Here is a 23,374-nt window from a genome sequence, read left to right as displayed (position 1 = left end):
TTAATTAATCTGTTAATTTTATTACGTTTCCTAAACTGTCAGGTGCCAGCAGCGTAGGTGTCGCAGACCTCCATTGGTTCTCGGAACTCAGGTTAAGATCTGTTGCTATATATAAACAAATTTCTTTAAAAACAAGGTTGGAGTCATCTTCAATTTCTTAACCACAAGTGCCGACTCTGGGGGACCAAGTACTTCTGACATCCCACAGACTGCCAGTTTAAACGATCCCAAAGGAGAAAAAGCTGCGTTAAAGCCCGATGAGATAATACCTTCCCAATCCAATATCCACGCTTTCCATGCTTATTCTGTTCTCACGCTAGATCAAGTTACTAATCTAATTAGGCAAATTAAGTCAGGTTCACCATTGGAGCCCTGCCTGCCCAGAGTTCTCCAACTGGGATCAAGTATAGTTCCTTGCCACCTTTTAGGAATTTTTAATCTCATGCTTCGATCAGGTTACTTCCCCAAAAACTGGAAAGTTGCGCCAATTCTCCCTCGTTTAAAAAAGGCTAACTTGGGCACGGACAGCCCTAACAACTATAGGCCAGTATCTCGACTCCCCTTTCCGGCCAAACTGATAGAGAAAGCCATGAACACAGAACTCTCTCTCTACACCCAGGAAGACGATCTAATGAATTCCTCTCAGTTTGGCTTTAGAGCTCAACATAGTACGGAGACTGCTCTGATTACAGCCTCAGAGTAAGTCAGAGCAACCTTAGACCTAGGGGAGAATGCTGCCTTGATTCTACTTGATTTGTCGGCAGTGTTCGACACAGTAAACCATCAACTGTTTATCAACCGGCTGCTACAGATAGGAGTAGGAGGTACTGCACTTAGCCTCCTCAGCTCTTTCCTTCAGATAGAACGCTGTTCGTGGAATGTAACAGACACAGATCCACTCCTTTCATCCTTCCCTGTGGGATTCCACAAGGGTCTTCATTGAGCCCCACTCTTTTTAATCTGTACGTTACACCTCTAGCCCTTTTAATCAAAAGGCTTGGCTTTTCGGTTATCTCCTACGCTGACGACACCCAGATCGTGGTGTCAGTCACGAAAAACATCAATAACACGGCTAGCTGTTTCCATGACTGCATGTTGCAGATCGGGAAATAGATGTCCACCAACTGTTTGAAACTGAACTCCGACAAAACGGGGGTGCTACTGTTTGGCAATAGTCCATTATTTTGGGGCCCCAGTTGGTGGCCTCAGGAAATGGGTCAAATACCCACTCCGATGTTAAAGGTGAAAAACCTGGGCATTCAGTTTGATTGAAAACTTTAGTCTGTGCTAATGTTATTACCTCATCCTGTTTTTTTCATCTTCAAATGACTCAGGAAGATCTTCCCTTGCATCCCTTTGAACCTGCGGAAAGCAGTGATTATCACCCAGTCTTTCCAAAATTGACTATTGCAATGAGCTCTTCCTGACGGCCCACAAGAAAGCTTTAGACAAACTTTAATTGGTCCAGAACGCGGCAGCCAGGCTGTTGTTAGAGATCCCAAAACATCAGTCGGTATCCAAGTTTCTTCCATCACTTCACTGGCTCCCAGTTAAGAAAAGGGTTCTGTTCAAATCCTTATGCTTAGCCGTTAAAGCTCTCCACTCCAAGGTCCAGCCTCCATTAGGCAACTCTTCCATCGTTTTAACCTGACCAGAAACTTAAGATCGGCCTTCCATGCAAAACTGGCCGTCCCCAAGTTTAGGAGGACCACCTGGGGAGGAAAGAGTTTTGCAGGCACCACTGCTAAACTCTGGAACACCATGCCACTTACCCTAAAAACCTCAGGTAATCTGTTATCTTTTTGCAAAGCAATAAAAACCTGGCTTTTCAATAATTAGATCAAACCCATCCCCCTTTACTCGGCATCTGCCACTATCCAGGGCCGTTGCCCAGTTTTCTCCCCTCATGGAGCTTCAGCGCCTTGACACCTGCGGGTAGTAGCGTACTTTAGAAATCTTATTTTAATTTCATTTCATTTCATTTTCAAATAAATGAAAAAGCCTGTAGCATTGTAACTTACTCTTCATAAAAAGAAATTGAATTGTTGTCCAGTGCACCACTTGCAAGTTCACACAAGACAACTTCTGAAACCCTTGTCTTTAAATCTAAAGAAGTCCTCGGTAGTCACAGAGTCAGTTTCTCTACCGAACAAGTTAAAGACATCAAAATCATTTTCAAGTACAACATCCTTATATTCATCACCGCGTGCTTACTACTTTGGATTCAGCTTTGTCGCTGATGAGTAAGACTTCAGCATTGATAATGCCGCCTCATTTTGTAATTGTTTGATGCTATAACTGCTTTCACCATCCATTTATTTCTCTGTCAGAACTATTATGGTGATCTGCGGGTAATACCCAGGCACCAGTTTACTGGTCCGAGCTCAACGAAGAAAATCTAGTTGAAAAGAAGATTTTTCTGAGGCTTACAAAATACAGAGATATTGGGTATAGAGTAAAAATATAATAGAAGTGAGTTCATGCCCTGGAAGTTGGGAAGGAAACACAGCACCCTCCCATCCTCTTCCTACGGATTCTGGGTACCAAAATAATTTCAGTAGTACCAGAGCAGAGAGATTTCAAAGGACTGTAGCAGTAAAAAAAGGGTTCTATCAAAGAAGGACCTTTAGGTGAAAATTGCAACTTCAAATACAGATGTTGTCGAACAGATCACAGTGTTGATCGTAAACCACTGAAGGGACTTCAGATAGTGATAAATATGAGAACCTCTGTTTAGACCAATATCTATTCGGGCAGCCAACCTTTGAATCGCCGGAAGAGGGAATAAGAGATGATCTGGGAGGCTTAAGTATAGACTATTGCTCTAGCCCAGTCATGAATGAACCAATGATTGGACCAATATTTTATGGCAGATGGAAGGCAAGAAAAACAATTATACCCTTAATTTTGGACAGTAAATCCCGGTTAGATTACTACCCAACCTCTTCAAAGAAAGAGTCTTTCGGGAATCCTGATTGTTGATTGTTGATGATAAAACCTTTTCTCTTTTCACTTGATTGCCCATTTAAAGCCAATCCAGAACTCAGCTCCCCTATAAAGTCAGTCCATTAGGATGGGGCGAGCGGCCGTATCTAAAGATGCACTGAGGTCCACGAGGAACAAGCTTGTCTGCCTACTTCAACTCAAAAGTGCCTAAAGAGGGAGAACAAGGGCCAGATAGATACCAGGTTTTTACATTAGTCACAAAGCTAGTTTGCATTGAATGACTACCTAGGAACTTTTCCACACAATGACCATCAATAGAACTCGTTTACATATGGATTGCTTTTTCTGAAAATCTAACCTGCAATAAACAAAACTTTAAACCTTAAAAATTGCAAATAATTAAACTCACAAACGTTTCAGGATGGAAGGATGAGTACCCTGAAAAAACGGGAAATGACCACCCATCTGGAATCACATTTGCTTGAAGTAATAATAACTTGTCATTTTTATAGTGCTTCGTGCCCCACGTCTGCCGTTTCAAAGTGCTGTAAACATGAAGCCTTGGAAAGGGTGGGAGGCTGGGTCTGCCTTTTCGGGATTCTACCTCGTCACCCTCCAATCACTGAAGATGGGAGCAGAGAGCATTAACTCACTGAGCCATCTCGCCAGCTGCATATGTACGCTGCCTCCTTTTATTGTGTTAGGCAGCCTTGCGCTGTTTCCTAGAGATTCTTTTTCTTGGAAGGGCACCGAGTCTCGACGTCCCTTTCCATGCAAGCCCGCATTCATTATCTTTCGGTTTTTGCCTCTTTTTTCAGTCCCCCCCCCCCCTCTCCCTCTCTCGACAGGCCACGTAATCCATCTGTGGAACATGCCCCCCTCCCCGGTGTAAGGAACATGACATCTCGGCTCCACTAGCAGGACGGGTCAGGTGGGGGGCGTATGACGGGTGGGGGGAGGGGGGTAGGTGTGCTGATGGAGTGATCCAATCAGCTGTTCACCAAATGTCAGAGCTGTGAAATGGCCCCAACTCTCCCAACAGCCAAGCAGATGGTATCCATCAAACCAGGCCTGCCTCTCCACACGAAGAATGCATGGCAGTGTCGCTTGTGTAGGGGCCACGCCCCCTACATCCACCACAAGCACCGCTTGAGCACACACAGACCCTAACCCCAGCTTGTACGAATTAGAAAACACAGTGATTGGAACAACATGAGCTCACCCCTCTGGCAAACTGGGCTGAAGGCTACTTTTAATACTGGGAAGGTTTTTTTTCCAGCATTTTGCAGAAACTCGAACACTGCTCCAAAGAGAGCCTTGGCTGCCCCTTCCCCTGCCAGGGTTACAATGAGGGGGTCTCCACGGCTGTTCATCATTCCTGGGACACAGAGCAGGGGTGGAAGTACCAGTCAGAACTGGAGATTCTGGGCATGGTAGTTCTGGCACCCTTGCTCATTGCAGCTTGTAATCTGGGCCCAAGGGTGTGTGCTTGAGGCTAGTTCTCAGAAACTAGAATGAGTTGGAGAGGGGAGAGGGAACATGTAGATAGGACATTAAAAAAAACAAAAAAACGTAACAGCTACCAATGAGTTGAGGCACAGTGAAATACAACGAATTTTGCTGAGAATCACATGAGTTTTGGTCAAGTGCCAGATTGGAACCAAGGACTCCAGGTTGAGAGGTAAGCGACTTGCTCTCTTAATCATGTCTCATGCTCTCCAGTACTACCCTTGGCCCTCAAAGCAGACTTGAGAAAGTTGTCATTCGGTGATAAGGAAGCGTCCATTACTGTTCATGCTTTACCTGGTGGTCTGTCACCTGGACGCTTAATTTCTCCATGCTTGCAAAATGGCATGCAATAAAAAGGGCTGCAGGATCATGGCATGGGGGAAAGGAGCAAAACTAGTCATCTACTAACCGTAGGGGGACACTGACGCTAGGCTGGCCTAGTATATTAGTGACACTTGAGGTACTCTGTTGGGAAGAGGTCTTCTGGTCTTCTGATGCTCCAGCAAATTATGTCAATACTTTCTTGACCACTTTGTCCTTACAGAGGAGTTCCTGTCCAGCCTGAAGCACTATGAGATCACATTCCCCATCCAAGTGGACAAGAATGGAGATTTCCTGAGTTACAACGTGAAGCACGATCCCAGCAGGTCGCGGTCCCGTCGCAGTCCCGGATCCTCCCATGAGGTGGCCCAGCGCCATGTCTTCTATAAACTCTCGGCGCACCAGACGCGCTTCCTTCTCAACCTGACTTTGCACTCCAGCCTACTCGCTGAGCACTTCACTGTGGAGTACTGGAAAAAAGGTGGACTGGACTGGAAGCATGACCTCTATGAGGACTGCCACTATGTGGGCCACTTGCAGGACCTCCAGCTGAACACCAAGGTAGCCATCAGCAACTGCAATGGACTGGTAAGTGCATGGCCGCATTCTCTGTTTGCTTCCAAACTCTTGCATAAATTTTACTTTGACCATTTAATCTCCCACCCGAAAACAAGTCTAGCTGGATAATCGGTATTGTATTGTAGCTAGATCTGTGTAATGCTTTTATCCTTTACGTGGCATCGAAGCTCATCTGTGGATGGGTAGTGTGCTCTTTCGTAGTAGAGCTTGGATAAAAGAGACTAGGTCTGTCATACTGTCGTGAAGAAAGATCAGAGATATGCTTATGCCATGTGTTTCTTCGTGTGCCTTGTCGTGAAACAAAATTGTGAGAGAGAAGATGCTTATGACAACACTAGTGCAGGGACGGAGAGAGAAATGTTTGAATGCAGTGTTGTCTGTGTGGAAACAGTTTTGGTACATAAGGTTTATGGCAGAAACTGCTCATATGGTTACAAAGATAGAAATGCAGCTAGGGACCATTATACCGCACAACCTGTGAGTCCCACTAAATAAACATACTAGTTGCTCACCTCTATATGTTGACTACCAAAGATTAGAACAATTGATATCATATCAGAGAGGTAACAATCAAAGTGTTTAATAAGTCAATCAATCAAATTCATAAAGTTGTTCCAAACAGTTTCTTTTGAACCAGTTCTTTGCTCATCATTTCTGCATACACAAACAGCTAAAAGAGCAGCCAACGCGTTTCGCTCACAATCAAGCTTCATCAGGGCATAAATATTATTATAGTAAAATTCCAAGACAAATCCTCCAGAACTAAGGTGCATTGGTAGCTAAATTATCACAAAAAAGCGAAGCAGCAACCATCCAGATGTGATGCTAGTAATGCGCAAAGGCCGTATTATACAAAATACACAATGGTCACAACACACTGTATAGTTAGTGCGGATAATGAGTTCAGTATTCAGAGTTCTCAGGCAAAAGAGTCCAATGCCTGTACAGCAAAGAGCTGTACAAGTTCATTCACAAATCTGTCAAAATGAATTCATTATCTGCATTTGTGGTTAGTTGAGAGTTTAATAAACACTTAACCGTGAGTCGAAGGCAGATTTTCCTTGAGGTGAAGTTTGTGATATGTGGGGCTACCCAGGTGCTGTGATAATGGATTCTGTGTTTAGGAGGGCTATCCTAGTGCATTGATGCCGAACCCAGGTGATGCAGGGGATAGTACATTTAGGAGGGTGATAGGTGGACCCAGGAGAAGCAGCATATAGCAATGTAGAAGAATTGATGGGCTACCCAGAGGGTTCCAGTAACGTAATTTGCACCAGACACTTCGGTACAAGGTCTCTGATGAAAAAAGAAAGATATATATATATCTATATATCTATATCTATATATATATATCTATCTCTATATATATATATATATATATATATATATACACACACACACACACACACTCCGTTGCTTTTTCTCATTTCTCTCGCACATGGAACACAGATTTGGTGCAGGTAATCTGTTTATTTGTGTACAGCCTATATATAGCATCTCCTGCTCGAAACACAATTATGTCAACCTCACAGGGCTGGTGCTCGACAGCAAGAGCAGGACGCGCTTAAAATGCATAGAAAACCTCTGATGCCGTATATCAAAGAAAGAGCTGGCACTCCAGAATGTCAGTTAACGCACTGACCTTACGGTCTTTGTCAAAGCCACAGTGTGGCTTTGACAAAGGTTGTGGCTTTGACAGAGACCGCAATGTCGAAACGCGTCAGCCGACAGATTAAATTACTGGCAGGATCATTCAGCTCACATGAAAAATTTCTGTTGTCAAGGTTCAGATTCAACATTTTTCATCATCTTTTAATCAGACCCAAGTCGGACATTTTTAGCAACTGTGCAGCTCCCTGTGGCTGCGACGGGAAGTCTCCACAGGATATGCTGCATTTTATGTTTTTATGTAGGTTTTATGAATACCCCCGCCGTCGTTATCTTGTCGCCTTACTAAGAAAACTTGGTTTTAATCAAATCAGACCAGCTCTTATTTACCTACAACTTCTGCATCAGGACAGTGTTCTCCAAATAATATCGTTTTTAAAACTAGCCGTCAGAATGAGAACCTGTCTGGATCAATGACACCATAAATTCTGTCTGTCTAAATGGCTAAACTACTGGACCTTTTCAATTATGTCTTTTGCACTTTGTTCAGCACTCTTTGCACTTTATAACCATCCTGTCTGTATATCGAAATTGGGACAAAGGAAACATGTATTGTATAATGATTTTAATATATGGCAATAATGTGTGTAATGTTTTTAAACTGTTGTGTATATGTGCACTTTTATGGTTTGAAATATACCCGAAATAAAGTCTCTTTTGATTATTTTTTTTGGATTAAATTACTGCGGTAACTGACATTCTGTAAGTGACGGATCTTTCTTTGATCTATGGCATCAGAGGTTTTCTCTCATATATATATATATATATATATATATATATATATATATATAGAGAGAGAGAGATATTCCCCCAATCCCGCTTCCAACAAAAACGGGCTGACACACGCACCAGTGCTTTCCAGGTAAGCTTTATTTTCACCATCTGGTCACATCCTGCTTTGATAAAATATCGCCATCGCTGTGACACCGGGCAGACGCGTTTCGGCTTCTTTGCCTTCGTCAATGCCAGCTATATGTGACAGAGAACGCTGTTGGGGGTCTAAAAAAAGTCTCATACTCACTCGCATTGGAGGATGCTTGCGGCCATAGAAAGAGGACTGCAGGTTCAAGTTCGTACTCTCACTGCTAGTTGTTTTTGTTGTCCCCTCCAACTCGCAACATTCCAAATCAGCAGGATGCGGTCCAAGTCATGCCGTGTGTGGGGAAAACACAGTCCAAATCCGTGGTCATAGGTCAGTGACTATGCTCCAAGCATACGATAATGCCCTGACTTCGTCAGCTGACGTGTTTCGCCATTACGGCTTGAACAAGCCGTAATGGCGAAACGCCTCGGCAGAAGGCTGTCTGTTGTACAATACACAGAATCCAGCATCTTGGAGTGTCCAGAGTTTTTTCTTCCAAAGGAGAGAAAGAGTGGTTGGTAAATTAAGGAACTCCGTATTATGCTCTGGACCGCCGCCCGCACTATCGAATAGGTCCTATTGGGTTTGTCAATGCTTGTTCTAATTTCAAACTATACCCCTTGATTAGTACCTAAACAATAAATCACGCACACTTTCTTGTTTGGTCACATAGCAGAATATACTGCTTGATTGTCAGCTGCGAGGTGTGGTGCTCGGTCTTCTCCATAGTGACAGTGACATGCACTGATGGTGCCACCTTTTCTGGATGGTGTGAGTTTTCATGCTGAAACAGGTTTCATCGCCAGCCGTTAGATCACAGATTAAGAAATAGAAGTTCCATGGCACTTTACATCTTTTGGCTTAAGTTTGTATTGAATAGCCCTGGTGTTCTATTCATCGCTCTTTGCTAACTGCTTGCAACGTAAGGTCAGACCCTTTAAACAGAGGTTTCCCTCAGCATTAGGTGGATCGTCTCGCCCTGTCAGACACACTGCCTTTCTGTTACAGTAACTGGAATGTCGCCAAGAGCAACTTAACTGCACATTTTAAGGAAACCTGTCGGCCACCCCTCCTCTTAACCTCTCTTCCCCATTCACTCGGCTCAGTTAGGCCTTGTGTTTAGAATGTCTGTATCCAGCTAAACATGCTATTGTAGCAAATGGGACATTTTAGAGATCATACTGATCTGCATTAAATTACACAGAAGGTAAATATTTGTGGAAGAAGTATCGTGGGATTTAAGGATTTACCGATCACACGTTCCAGTGTGGTTTACGGTAAAAATGCAAATGGGTGAAGTGAGGCATACACTGCCAATGCCATTTTGTATTTCCAAACTATTGCACAAGAGAACGGATGCTGCTGGTTAAAGACTGGATTGTTGGGTTTCCGGGACCTAGCAGCAAAATCACATCAGTCACTCCGGTCCGCCGGAGGATAGCTGTTGGTATTGGCCTCCAAGTTTCTTACAGCCAGAGGTTCTACAGACTTGTCTATAAAACTTGTCGCAATTTGTGGGCTGTATTTTTTGCAGCCACCATGAACTTTTCAAACTGACCAGCTATCGGCAGCAAAACATTGATATATGTCATACCGATTTGGTGTTTGGAAGGGATACCAACAACATGCCCTTTCCAAATACCAAATTGGTAAGGTAGTTGCAATCTCATTATAGGAGTCGGTAAAAGTTTACCAACTCCTAAAATGGAATTAGTACATTAAAAAAAGCATTTTCACAGTCGCAAACTCCGAATCGGAGTATTTGCGACTGTAAAATTGTCCTGTACACCTGGGTGATAGTTGTTTAATTTATCTCCTACAAAGATTTCCAGATATGCAGAAGATTCTTTTTTACTAAGTAAAATATTGAAAATATCTAGATCCAGCTGTAAACCATTAAAATTGTCTCCTCTGTCCGGAATAATGTTTAAGACATTAGACTGTCCTAAATAAGGCCTCCTAATCCCCAAAGATTTTGCAATGCAGAGTCAAAGTAGCTGAAAACGAAAACTCGTTCTCCCACACTGCTGTGGGAAGGGACAGCTGTTGTTTGTTATTTAGTTTTAGGAATTCCATAAGCACAAAATGAGCTGAGTTCTTGCTAGTGACCGGTTTCAAATTCTGCAATAAAAACCAATTCTTCCGAGTCCACTAACTGCTTTGCAAAACAACTGCACAGTAAAACTATTTTTATTCTCAAGAGAACAATAAATCAAATGTCCTCTGGGTTAGTTGCCAGAACGCTCATGTAAATATCTTGCATACAATTTCAAAAGATGAAAGTAGAAATGCATGGAGTGTGGAACCGAATAGGGGCGTGAAAATGATAATGACAGCCTGAGATCACATCCTGAGGCTAAGGATACAATAAACCAAGCATATGGTAACAACAGCACCTCCAAACTTTGTTCGGAGTTTATTTGCACAATTTAATCCGTCCTGAGAAAAAAATGATTGTAATGCAGTGTTATCTCCAAATGATTTAGATCACACGCGTTACATTTCCTAATCGCCAAAGGGAGTCTATGGCCAATCCATGAAAGCCTCCCCCATTGCCTTACTGTGTCATAGGCCTAAAGTCAGAGTATTGCTTCCGCATCCCTCAAGCAACCGGTATATGCATCTAGTCCTGCCTCTGCACCAGGTTTTTGTGTATCTTTATTATACATGGTGCTTTCTGGCGTGAGGAGGGGGCAAACTGATGCTTAGCTCTTGACTTTTTTTACAGCCAACAATACTTCTTGTTCAGAATATTGGAAGTAATTCAAAGGGGTATGAGAGGCAATATATATACAAGGTAAAGCATAAAGTATGTACATAAAGCAAAAGAATGAGGAAATCCACGTTGTTGTTTGTGATCTTAAGTTGTATTTATTCCAGATGCACTCGATTTTCATAAAAAGACAGCCAACCCGCTTCGCCCAAACATGGGCTTCTTCAGGGCAAAGCAAATCGTCGTCAGAACGCCAAGAGGTAAGGTTCTCGTCCAATTTCTGATTAAGTACGTGTCTGGAGAAAAGATATAAGAGGAATGGACCTCTCAGAAATGAAGCAGAGGTAGTCCAATTATATGGATCGCACAGGCGACGGAACGACGCTGGACACTGCCCGAACACAGAGCTACATTACCGAAATACCTGCACCTACTTTGGATCAGCTTATCAGAGGCAGATACTGTGCGCTCCATAATATTGGACTACCTCTGCTTCATTTCTGAGAGGTCCATTCCTCTTATATCGTTTGTCCTGACACAGTCTTAATTAGAAATTGGATGAGAACCTTACCTCCTGGCATTCTGACTACGATTTGCTTTGCACTGAAGAAGCCCATGTATGGGCGAAATGCGTTGGCTGTCTTCTTATGAAAACCGAGTGCATCTTGAATAAATACAACTTAAGATCACAAACAACAGAGTGGATTTCTTAATTCTTTTGCTTAATGTACATAGTTTATGTTTTACCTTGTATATATATATTGCCTCTCATACCCCTTTGAATTAGTGTTGAACTTTGTGGTCATATGGCAGCTGACTATCTGAGGTGGGCAATATCCTATTACTACTGTGACTAGTCCTGGCAGTGCAATCCTCTGCAACCCAGCTGCTTTTTTCGAATATTAAGAATATTGGAAGTACCCAATAACTTATTGCTACTTTTTCCTCCTTCATAGCAGAAAGATCTTGCGAGGTCATCTCTCCTTGTAGCCACATTAAAGCTGCCGAGGGACAGGAGTGGCCGGTAGGGAACGGTGGCGGGGGCAGGGCAGGAAGGGGGAGGTTTAGGGAAAAAAAGACTTACCTTGTCGTCGCTGGTAGCAAGTCGCCGCCTCTCCTCCAGTGCAGGAACAGGAAGCACCCAGGCTCCCTGACTCCCCTAGCCAATCACAGACCTGCCTTACAACAGCATTGTGATTGGTCTGAACGCTGTGGTTCGGCGCTCAGACGGGGAGGAGAAGACTGTGCATGTTCTCCACCCAGGCTGTACAATACAGTCGGTGGAGAACATGCAAAGTGTATCAAAAACAAGAGGGGGAGGTAGAGCTAATCGTTGGATTTATGCTCCACTGGGTATTCAAATAAACAAGAGAAATCCAACATTAAGTGGGAAAAGGAGAGTGATCAATGGATATTGAAGCACTCAGTGTTTGTGAAAATACCCCTCACACACCAAAAGGCCCCTTGGTGTCATGCTTCATCATCGGGGTCTTCGCACCCCTCTATCGGGATGCGGCGTGCTGCGACCGACGACTACGAGGGAGCACTTACAAAGTTGGCTATGTGTGGTGTACAGTGTGTGGGTTGTGTTACAAGTGAGTAGGGAGTGTTGTGAAAAGTTTTAAAAGGTACCTGGCACTAGAGCGGAAAAGAAAAAAGTTTTATTCTGTGCTCTGGCTGGTACCGTTAAAAAGAAAGTGCAGGGCGAGGTCAATCTGTTGTATTAATGAACAGGACCTCTGATGTGCTTATGTGTCGACATGTTTCGGAGACAGGCTCCTTCTTCAGGACAGGGGCACAAACTCCCTTCCCTACTCACGTCTTTTGCTACGTAAAACTGTGTATTTACAGAAAAGTGAATTTTACTTTAAATAGGCTAAGTGTGCCTACAGCGGTCTGCTACAAGCACAATGACTTGTGAAGCTTGGTTGTGGGCTTCATGAGCAAGATAGGAACGTCGGGGTGTTGCTTCAATGGCAATATAGTAAGGACGCTCAGATCGCCGCCTTACCCCGTCCGCTGCTCCGCGGAGCAGCGGACGGGGTAAGGCGGCGATCTGAGCGTCCTTACTATATTGCCATTGAAGCAACACCCCGACGTTCCTATCTTGCTCATGAAGCCCACAACCAAGCTTCACAAGTCATTGTGCTTGTAGCAGACCGCTGTAGGCACACTTAGCCTATTTAAAGTAAAATTCACTTTTCTGTAAATACACAGTTTTACGTAGCAAAAGACGTGAGTAGGGAAGGGAGTTTGTGCCCCTGTCCTGAAGAAGGAGCCTGTCTCCGAAACATGTCGACACATAAGCACATCAGAGGTCCTGTTCATTAATACAACAGATTGACCTCGCCCTGCACTTTCTTTTTAACGGTACCAGCCAGAGCACAGAATAAAACTTTTTTCTTTTCCGCTCTAGTGCCAGGTACCTTTTAAAACTTTTCACAACACTCCCTACTCACTTGTAACACAACCCACACACTGTACACCACACATAGCCAACTTTGTAAGTGCTCCCTCGTAGTCGTCGGTCGCAGCACGCCGCATCCCGATAGAGGGGTGCGAAGACCCCGATGATGAAGCATGACACCAAGGGGCCTTTTGGTGTGTGAGGGGTATTTTCACAAACACTGAGTGCTTCAATATCCATTGATCACTCTCCTTTTCCCACTTAATGTTGGATTTCTCTTGTTTATTTGAACATGCAAAGTGCGCATGACGGGCTGGCTGGCCCAAGATGGCCGGTCAAAATGTCTTGTGCTCTCAAGGTGCAGCAGCAACCACTCCTCCCTCTCCCAGGCTGTGACAAGCCCCGCCCGCTCTGCCCCCTCAGGGGCGTAACGAAAGTTGAGGGGGCCCCCTGCAAGGTACACGGAGGGCCCCCTCTCCAGATTGAATCCAGAGCTCTTAGTCCTGAATACTGTGCTGAGGGGGCCCCCTGCAGCCCGGGGCCCCCCACAATGCGGGGGCTGCGGGAGCCTGTGGTACGCCCCTGTGCCCTGGCTGACTCCTTACAGAAGAAGAAAATGATAGCGTAACATTATTAACGTTGCATTAGAATTTCTTTCTTTTTCTTTTTACACTTAGTGGGGCAACGCTCCTTTCCTTAGCGGAAGAGACGCCCCTGCTGAGGTTATTTAGGTGCATGAGAAAATGGAAACATGTTCTTCTCTAGCACATTACTGTGCAACTCTGAAAAGCATTGCAAAGCAAAAATTCTTATTAACAGCACATTTTTGTGGCATTAAGAAATATAGTATAAATGTACAAATCATTTATTAGTGAAAATAGACCCTTCCTTGGGTCGGATTTCACTGGCTTGCAGACAAACGTGTGTCTGCAGCAGGTCGCCCCAGATGTTGCCATGTGCTGAAGAGATAGAATATTGGCAGGCACCATACTTCCTGTGGTGTGGAGGGGAGTACTCGAAGATGAGCAGCTTTAACTCCTGGAGAGACCCAGGCAGGACCAGGAAGAAAGATAACACGGCGCCTGAGGTGAAGAGGTGCAAGATGCACCATCAAAGCAACACAGCAAATTAAAAGATGAGGCTTATAACGAAGAAAGGGGATAAATCAAAGATATGGGGGTAACTACAATGTAAGCTTGAGAAGTTGTCTTTTTAAATAGGTTTCAATTATTCATAAAGCTGAAGTATGAGATCTTTTTTTAAATACTTATGGTCGGCTCAGCATTAAAACCTGTTTGAGGATATTCTTTGGTTTTATGTAGAACCATGCAACAAGTAAATACTTGCAGAGCTTTAAATTCTATAGCAGTTCACCTTTAAAATAGTTAGTTAACCTAGAGATTGAATTATGCTTACACTACTTAATTTCTAACAGATTTATCCATTACCTGTAATACTTTCTGACCATTATTTTTGATGAGTACTTTAGTCTATTATGTTTATCCAGCACATTTATTTAGGAGCATGACCTGGCCTGAAGTAGCTCAGACAGAGTCTTAATCTACCTTTGCCTTAAATACCCTGACCTTTCTATTCAGCATCCATTGCCTGACTTGGCCATGTGATCCCCTTTTATAACACCTTCATATCTCAATGGTATTAAAATGTCAGAGAGTTCGACAAAGCTATTCAGTCAAAATTAAATACTAAAATTAGGCCTTAATCACAGTATTCATGTGCATTTATAGTGATGCATTGGTGGGGAAACTATGATGGCGAAGTACCAACCTGTAAAGCAATAGATGCTGGTGAACCATTCACTGTCTAGTGTGGTTATTATAGCACTGCCTCTGTAGATATAGTTGAGGTCTACAAATGTTTTGGTCCATACAGTGTTACTTGTGATCCTTGGGCCTTCTTCAGGACAAAGCTATTCACAAAGCTACAGAACCTGAAAAGATAATGACAGCTTGGTAGCCCTGTGAGCTAGTGTACATTTAGCCACAAGTACTAGATTCCACTTTATAGAGGCCCAGATACAAGAGGGTCAAATCCCACCTAATTGTCTGGGTAGAGCCATCTGGGTTTAAGCACATACATGACGTGTTCAGTGCACGAGCTGCTGAATCTGTGGCAGAAAGAAACAGCTCTTTTTTTTGTAGCCTCTGCCAATTACGGCAGCAGAGCAGCCCACATGGCTGGCATGTTTCCAAACTGCAGAGTTCTCTTTTGGCAGACTGCCTCCGTTTGATGCAGCTTTTAATGACTAATTCTCCATGTCAGATCACAGGCCCAGATGGTGTCGAACCGCAGGCTCTTGGCTCCTGTGCTACCCTTCATTTATGTGAAAGGAGAGGCCAGGTGGCTGTAACCAGATCATTTGACTGGTGTTTTCCTCCTTACTGTCTTTCACCTCGCAAAAACAGGACTCTTTGGTTGGAGTATGGATAAAGATTGCAGCTGATATATTGAAACTGTCGTGGTGTAAAATTGAAGAAGGAGGTTGGTGCAGCACCAAATAGTACAACACTTGGGGCCATATGTATCAAGCCTTTTGCGAATCGCAAACTGCCTTTTTGCATGTTTTGGTATGTATGAAATATTCGCAAAATAAGGAATAGCAAAGATTTGCGATTCCTTATTTTGCCATAGCATTTAAGGAATCGCAATTTTGCGATTCCTTAAATGCTATGTATGTAGCATTTTTGGGTTGCGAGTTATGGTTAAGAATTCGCAAATTACCACCAAGTTTTAGTTGATGGTAACTTGCGAATTCTTCAAAAAATTCACAATTTGGCATTTTTGAAGGTGGCATGTGATGCACACACATAGGGCATGTATGTGCGCCATATGCACTCACATGTACATTTCAAGGGTGCAGCAGGGTGTCTTTGAGACACTCCTGCACCCTTGAAATAATTCTCAAATTGCGATTAGCAAATTGCGAATTCGCAATTTGAGAATTATTTCGCAATCATTCCTATGGGCCTCCTAACCCATAGGAATGCATTGGAAATTATTCCTTAATTGCGAATTCGCAAATAAGGAAGATTAAGGAATCGCTAAAAAATAGCGAATTTCTTCATACATACCATTTTGCGATTCCTAAATAGCGATTCCTTAAAAATCGCTATTTAATAATCGTAAAAGGGTTTGTTGATACATATGGCCCTAGGTTCTGTAGCATTTTTTCTACAAATTCCCCTATAGTCATCATTCAAAAAGTATCCCAGTTTTAGTTCCCTTTCACCCCTACTACGTTTATCTGTTCATTGCACAACAACATTCACTGCATTGAAGATATATTTTTTATTGCAGACGTTGCCAGTAAAGAAGATGTGTATATAGAGCTTTCACCTGCTTCTTTGCCTTTTGCATTGTAGAACTATCTACAATGGCAAATGTATGCAAATTTCGATTCGTTAAATTCCGGGATAGGTTAAAACCAGTGCTTAATTTGAGCCAGTGATTTCCAGTGCTCAGCACCAGCGCTTTTCATGAGCACCAGTTAAGGACATATTCATTTTAGGTAGGCACGGGGAGAATAAGTGATGTGCCCAAAATCACAGAATGTTGAGCCGAGACTTGTACCTGGTTCCCCAGCTCCGAGGTCGGCAGTTTTGGCCATTATGCCACATCCTCTCCCTACTTTCATAGTTAGTAGTCGGGTCTGTTTTAGGCGGCGCTAACAGGAGAAATAAGCTTGTGCAAGCTGCCTCCTGACGAGAGCCCCAGCACTTAATTTTGTACAAACGAACCGCTAGTTAAAACTATCTGCGACTGAGCACAAGGTAGGTGAAATCATGCACCAGGGCAAACAGTTGTCATTTTAACCTGACTTCGTGACAGGAACCACAAGAGGTGCAGTGGCTATGAGGACATAATAAGGCACTGTGTGGTGTGGGTATGAAGTAAGTTATTGTTGAGGGGTTCACACACCAGTTGAATTCGAGATAGGACAAAAACATTTCTGTAGCCCTAAACCGGCTGTGGCATATTGCAACACTGGTGATGACGCGTTGTAGGATAATGAGTAGCGCAATGTGTTTTCTGCAGGTGGTTCCAGGCGCTTGTCTGGTGGCAGGATGATCAGATAGACGGTGTGCAGCCATGTTTTATCCAAATGATATTTGGATCAGGGTATGGAGCACTAGAGGTCCCAGTGTTATGATTTTGGATAAGAAACGACTGTAGCAAAACAGCCTGCATGTATGCCATGCTGTCTTATGATGCGTTGCGTAATTTTTCTCAGAAAAGTGGTATAACAAAAAATATGACTGTTCCACTAGTATGTCACCCCCCACCTGGAAATGGGTTTAAATGATTCCTTGTTGTGTTTGTATTAAATGCTTTTAACTATTGAAAGAGTTAGTGCACTCTAGCAGGTTCAATGTTTAGGGTGCTATTCAACAAACTGCAATCTTCCCACTGGTTGAAAAGGTCACAGTTCAACAGAATAAATGGGGGGAAATGGTGGAAGGGATAGAAGAAGTAGGCGTAGGTGGGCCTATAAAGGATGTATGATTTGTCAGTGTTTGTCAGCCCCCATTTGTAGGGCCTACAGCATCAGCCGTGGTGGACATGGTCATTTCCGTCTGGGGTCCGCCCTACTATGGCTCTGCAAACTGGGTGAAGTACACCTATACTCCACTTAACTTTCAGGGTAGTTAGAGCAAGTAGTGCAAGGCGTCTTTGGGAGGTAGTCTGTGGGAAAGAAACTTGGAACTCGGGCAGTGTAAGCAAAGAATAGGCCCAATAAGCAAATGTCTAGCTACAGTGCTTTTCGTGGTACTCTAATCACACCCTAGACTCAACACTAAACATAAAGAATATATATAGAATATGCGGCACTACGTGGAAGGTAGTTTGGGGTGGGGGTTACTACACAGACAAAGCGAAGCACTAAATTCTGCAGCAGAATGGAGGAAGACACTTTGATTAGGTGGGTCTGGCACTTGTGCCTGGAAGTCCTTCTGGGAGTGTGTCACCTTTTCCACTACTTTTTAAAACATTTTTTTACGGTAACCTTCCTTTACCACAAATCTTTCACAATGCACGAGCCTTTGAAAAGCATTCCTTTTCAGGGCATGCCTTTCCAAGACAGAAGGTAAATATCTAGTAATAATGTAAGGGATGTTTTTTAGGGTTCATTGGTGGGTTGAGGTAAACAGAGGTAACAGTTTTGTAGGGTTTAAAGGTGGGGAGAAGTAAAGAAGGGTAATGTTTTTTTAGGATTCAGGGATGTGCAGAAGTAAAGAGAGATACAGGGGTTTAGGGTTCAGGGTTGAGTAGAGGTCAAAAGTAAAAAAAAAAAAGAAAAACACATATAGGTGTATATACCAACATAACAAAATGTACATAATATAATACATAAAGGCTTTCGTTGTCACCTCTGAAATTCTCCGGGTGCAGCGAAGGCACAGACCCATCCGGGGCCCTCTGGTCTTTGTCTGTGGCGATCAGTGAAGTGTTCTCCCAGCCGGGCCGCAGGTTCATGTTGGCTTATCTTGGGTATGAAGGGAGCTGGGGGGGGGGGTCGCCCTCTGATTCTCCTGGGCTGCTCCTCTCTTTGGGCTCAGCAGCTGGGCTTCTCTTCCTTAGGACGATAGCTCTTGTGGGACAAGTCGCTCCTTCTCTCTGAGCAGGAAGGTGGTAGGCATGCTTGCAGGCTCCCAGGTCTTAGGCAGATCCAAAGTTCTCCAGTACAATGCGTAGACCTGAGGTGATGTCCCCTGAAGTATGGGAAACTGTTTAACAGCAATATCAGCCATGCATCACACCAGGTTTCCAAGTGATCTGTGCAGTTCCCCTGTCCCTGGTCAATTAAAAAGCTTTAACTGGAAACAAAATGGGGAAGTTTGGGTACTACTTTTATACATGGTTTCCAGAAAGGGGATGTTGATCCACCGTCTAAAGTCCTGCAACTGGTTTGGCCCAGTTCTTTCATATTTCAGTTTCCAGCTGCAGTGCAGACGCTGTCTTTGTGCAAGGTGATAGCTCTCCCAGGAGGTACTCATGAGTTTGACTCCAACTAGGAGTATCCATTACATGACAATATTAATTGTGAAGCTTTGCACCCACCCGTCATCAGAGTTCCAGGATGGCCAATCAAAGTAAAAACAAAAGGGCCAGGTCCTCTATAGATATTTATGCCCCTCTAACAAGGGAATCTGCGGACTCACCACCCATTCCCACAAAGTCACTTAAATGGCAGTGTTCAGGGAGGACTAATCCAGAATCCCTTGCTAAGAAAGTTACCATATAATTTCTAAAGACAGGCCTGTCTCTATTCTCCCACACTTCAGAGTCAAGGGCTAAACCATTCCTATTGCAAACTGGAGGCAATCCAAAATGGATCCCACTGGCTTTAGCTTTCACACACTCACAAACAACCTGGGGTTCTGCCACCATTCACCCTAGATGCATAGACACTTGACATGCATACAGGGATGTGAGTGCACGGTCTGGCATAACATGTAACCAATACTTTACACAAGCATGCCTATTGGCATCACACTCTCACTTTGCACTGGCATAAAGGCCTGTCCGATACCAGGGATTCAAAAAGGTATTCTACCACCACCGTTCACAGTAAATGTCTCATTTGACACCAACAGTAGTCTAGAGTTCAAGAGAGAGTACAGATTTGGCACCCATCATGACCTAAGAGCCACAGCATGGGTCTAGTAGTAAAGTTTGGGAGTTGCCTCCATGCACATGAAGGTTTCATTGTGTCCCGGGCCAAAAGAAAATCAGGAGACATGGGGCGGGGGATCACCTTTGTTTACCAAGCAGGGGGCATTTCTGTCCCAACAGTGTGTCCTAATTGGAATTGTAGTGGATTGTCTAACGAAGTGAGGCAGAATGACTCCCACCCAATCTACATCAGTGATGAAAAAATACACTCTATGGGATTGTGGGAGTACAAGAGGTAATTAACCATGTGCCATAAAACATTGTGAGTTCTCATCTGCAGAGCTATATTTGGTTGTGTTTATTTTTATTTTAGTAATCCCTGTTCGCGTAATGCATCCTGAAGAAGGACTTTAGAATTTTATTTCAGTTGAAACATTGTTGAGGTTTTTAATCCAATATTCCCTGACCATATTTGGCCCTGGCCGAAAGCGGCTGTAAATATTACAGTGGCTCACACAGACATACAGTCTACAGTTACCACAGTCCCAACTTTCCTACATATTCACAGATTTTCTATGTTACCGCTTTTACTTATAAATGTTTGCCCACCCATATTCAAGGTGAAATTTCAGCTGGTATTCTTTATCAAGACAGTATCTGTCACATTATCTGAAAGAACAAAAGTTACTTACCTGTAAACTGTGGTTCTCCAGTATTGGTGTCTTTCATAGATTCACATGCTTGAATATTCCCCGTCGTCGGAGTGGGAGTCCCACGGTACATAAAATAGTAGTAAGAAATCACATATTTAAAAAATATATATCCTAGTAATAATAATAATAATAATAATATAGAATGCTTGAAAGTACCATAGAACATTATTAACACATAAGGAAGCATTGAGGGAGAATCACTTTACTGGCATATCCATGTCGTTATGATAGTCCAAATTCCAGCCAATCAGGCTGCAGCACCCTCTAGAACCTTCTCCTCAGAAGCTCAAGCCCTCAGATTTTCGTAGCACCAAAGTGACCAAGAGTGCATGAGGAGAAGAGAGCCTCTGAGGGGAGGAAGGGTGGGTCGCATGTGAATCTATGAAAGACACCAATACTGGAGAACCACAGTTTACAGGTAAGTAACTTTTGTTCTTCTCCAGTATTGGGGTGTCTTTCATAGATTCTCATGCTTGAATAGAATAGCAAGCAGTCACCAATATATCCATAAAAGGTCACAACTGTAATGCATGAACATATCGCATATTTAAACAAACACTATTAATGGTACCCTGATGCGAAAATGCAAAACCTTTTATGGCAGGAGGAGGGAAGCAACAGAGGCTCACCTTACTTGAAAAACATTCCGAAGCACCGCTTGACCCACAGCAGTGTCTGCGCTGTCAATTACCTCCAGACAGTAGTGCCTCGTGAAACATACGTCTGCTGGGCTACGTCGCCACTCTGCAGATATGATGGAGAGGCACTCCAGCGAATAGGGCAGTGGAGTATGAAACTGCCCCTGTCGAATGTGCCCTCACCGGAGTAGGTAAGGGCTTGCCAATCTATGTATGACAAAAAGATAGCTGATGTCAAACCATGGGGCCATGGTTTGTATGGTCACTGGATGCACTAAACGCATCCGCTCATACACAAGGACGGTGGTCTGGCTTGCGAAGGCAGCTGTCCGTTGTATGTATAATTTAATACAGCGTTAGAATCTAAAGAATGTAGAGTGCGCTCAGCTGAAGACTGAGGGTTGGAAATAAAGTTTCATAGGATGACTGGTTCATAAAGGTGAAAGTCAGATAGAACCTGTGGCATAAATAGTGGATTGGTGCACAGCACCAGAGAGTCATATGGAAGTTGAAGGTAAATATGTTTGATGGTAAAAGCTTGAATAGGACTCACACGTCGAAAAGACGTGAGAGCGAGTAGGAAGGAAACTTTTCATGTTCGAACTGTCGAATCCGTGAAATAGATTGGTTCAAAGAAGCTTTGAGAAGCTGGGCCAATTCGACGTTGAGGAGCCAGCAGGCGGGGAACGCCCGATGGGCGGGCACATCCTGTAGAGGCCCTAAAGAACTGAGAAAAAATGGCTGACTTTGCCATAAGGAGAAAAAACAGGTAGGATTTGCTCTCGTGTAGCGTGCACGGAATTGATGCAGACAGAGTTGCACCAGATACCAAAGCGTTTACATTTAGTTTATATGTCTAAGTAGTGGAGGGGCTCTTGCGTTCGCGAGAATCCTCCCTTCAGTCTGAGGCAATGCACAAGTGAGCAAATTCAGAGTGCTCAGGTTGAAGCCGTAAGCTTGAGGCCTGAGGAATGTGGATGGTGAGTCCGTCCGTACTGCACTGTCTGAAAGTGCAGCAGAGGGCGAAGCATGATAGGTTCGCAGCAAGGTAGTAGGAGGAGACCCGTGCACCACGGTCGGCGAGGCCGTCTGAGCACAATGAGTGGGATGTGACATGGTAAGCACCTCATTTTCCGCTGGAGACGAGGCACAAACAGAATCGGCGGAAAAAAGAATGCAAATACTGTTGACGAGTTCTTCGAATGCAGTTCCGCACGATCTTTTGTGGGGAAGGCAGATTGCATAGTATAGGCATTTGCGGTTGAGAGGCTTTGCAAACAGATCCAGGCCTGGTTGGCCCCTCCAGGCATAAGATGTGGTCCAGGGTCTGTTAGTGGAGATCCCAGCCGTGGTTGTCCTAGGCGGATCCGCTGAGGGAGTCCGTCAAGATGTTCGAGATCCTTGGAACATGTATTGCAGAAATATCAACATGATGGTGAATGGCTTATTCGCAAATGTGTTGTGCTTGTTTGGGCGACCGTGATCGCGTACCTCCTTGCTTGTTGAGATAGTGTATAGTGATAGTATTGTCTGTACACGCTAACACGGATTCCTCTCGCACTAGGAAGCGGAAGGCTTTCAGAGCCAGGAAAACTGGATAACAGCTCCAAGCGGTTAGTGTGTGACGTGCGTTGGAGGCGTCCATCTACCTTTGATGGAAAAAACCTTGAAGGTCGCTCCCTAACCTTCCAGAGAGGCATCGTTGGTAAGGGTGAGCGGTGGAGCGTCCGAGGAGGGAGCGGCCTGCTGCTACACTGGGAGCGTGGGCCAACCAGCCCAGCGGTGTCTTCATTCGAAACGCAAATAATATGTCGTCGTTGAATGAGCCTGATAGCTGTCGCCACTGCTTGGCTAACTCCTTTATCATTTTTCTCATGAGTAATCTGCAGTTGGGAACCAACTGGATGCAGATGGAGGCCATGGCCAGGAATGACTTTGAGGATCTACTGAAACGGAAATACGTAGAAGAACCACCAAGTGGGAGATGCAGGCCTGTTGTTCGTGTGAGACAAACAACTTTACTAGGTTTTTATTGATTGATGCTCCGAGAAATGTTCATATCGGAGCTAGGACTAGTTGGGACTTGTCATGATTTATTGAAAACTAAGTTTTGAAACAGTGACTGACAAGTCTGAGTGTGCTGGACTGCTTGTTGATAAGAGCGAGCCCTTATTATACAGTTGTCTAAGTAATGATAAATTTGTAGGCCTTGCAGACGTAGACAGGCTGCCACTGGTGTCAGGATCCACATAAAACACGTGGAGCGGACTGAAGTCCAAAAGATAGGACCTTGAATTGAAAAAGTTTTGTACCTATTGTAAAGTGAAGGCACTTCCTGTGCTTTGGAAGGATTAGCACATGAAAAAAGACATCCTGGAGGTC

General features: G+C 43.9%; 1 protein-coding gene across 1 annotated transcript in view; it reads left to right on the top strand.

Moving 5' to 3' along the window:
- ADAMTS10 (ADAM metallopeptidase with thrombospondin type 1 motif 10) overlaps positions 1-23,374 on the top strand; it is a 283,135-nt gene that overhangs the window by 91,518 nt on the left and 168,243 nt on the right. Inside the window, exon 3 of the mRNA XM_078668321.1 lies at positions 5,000-5,364. Coding sequence (XP_078524447.1) covers positions 5,000-5,364 — 365 coding nt within the window. The remainder of the gene's footprint in view (positions 1-4,999; positions 5,365-23,374) is intronic.

This window comes from Lissotriton helveticus, chromosome 12 (assembly GCF_964261635.1).
Source record: "Lissotriton helveticus chromosome 12, aLisHel1.1, whole genome shotgun sequence".
Taxonomy (NCBI): Eukaryota; Metazoa; Chordata; class Amphibia; order Caudata; family Salamandridae; genus Lissotriton; species Lissotriton helveticus.
Note: the sequence above shows the minus strand (reverse complement) of the source record. Positions and strands in the feature narration are given on the sequence as shown.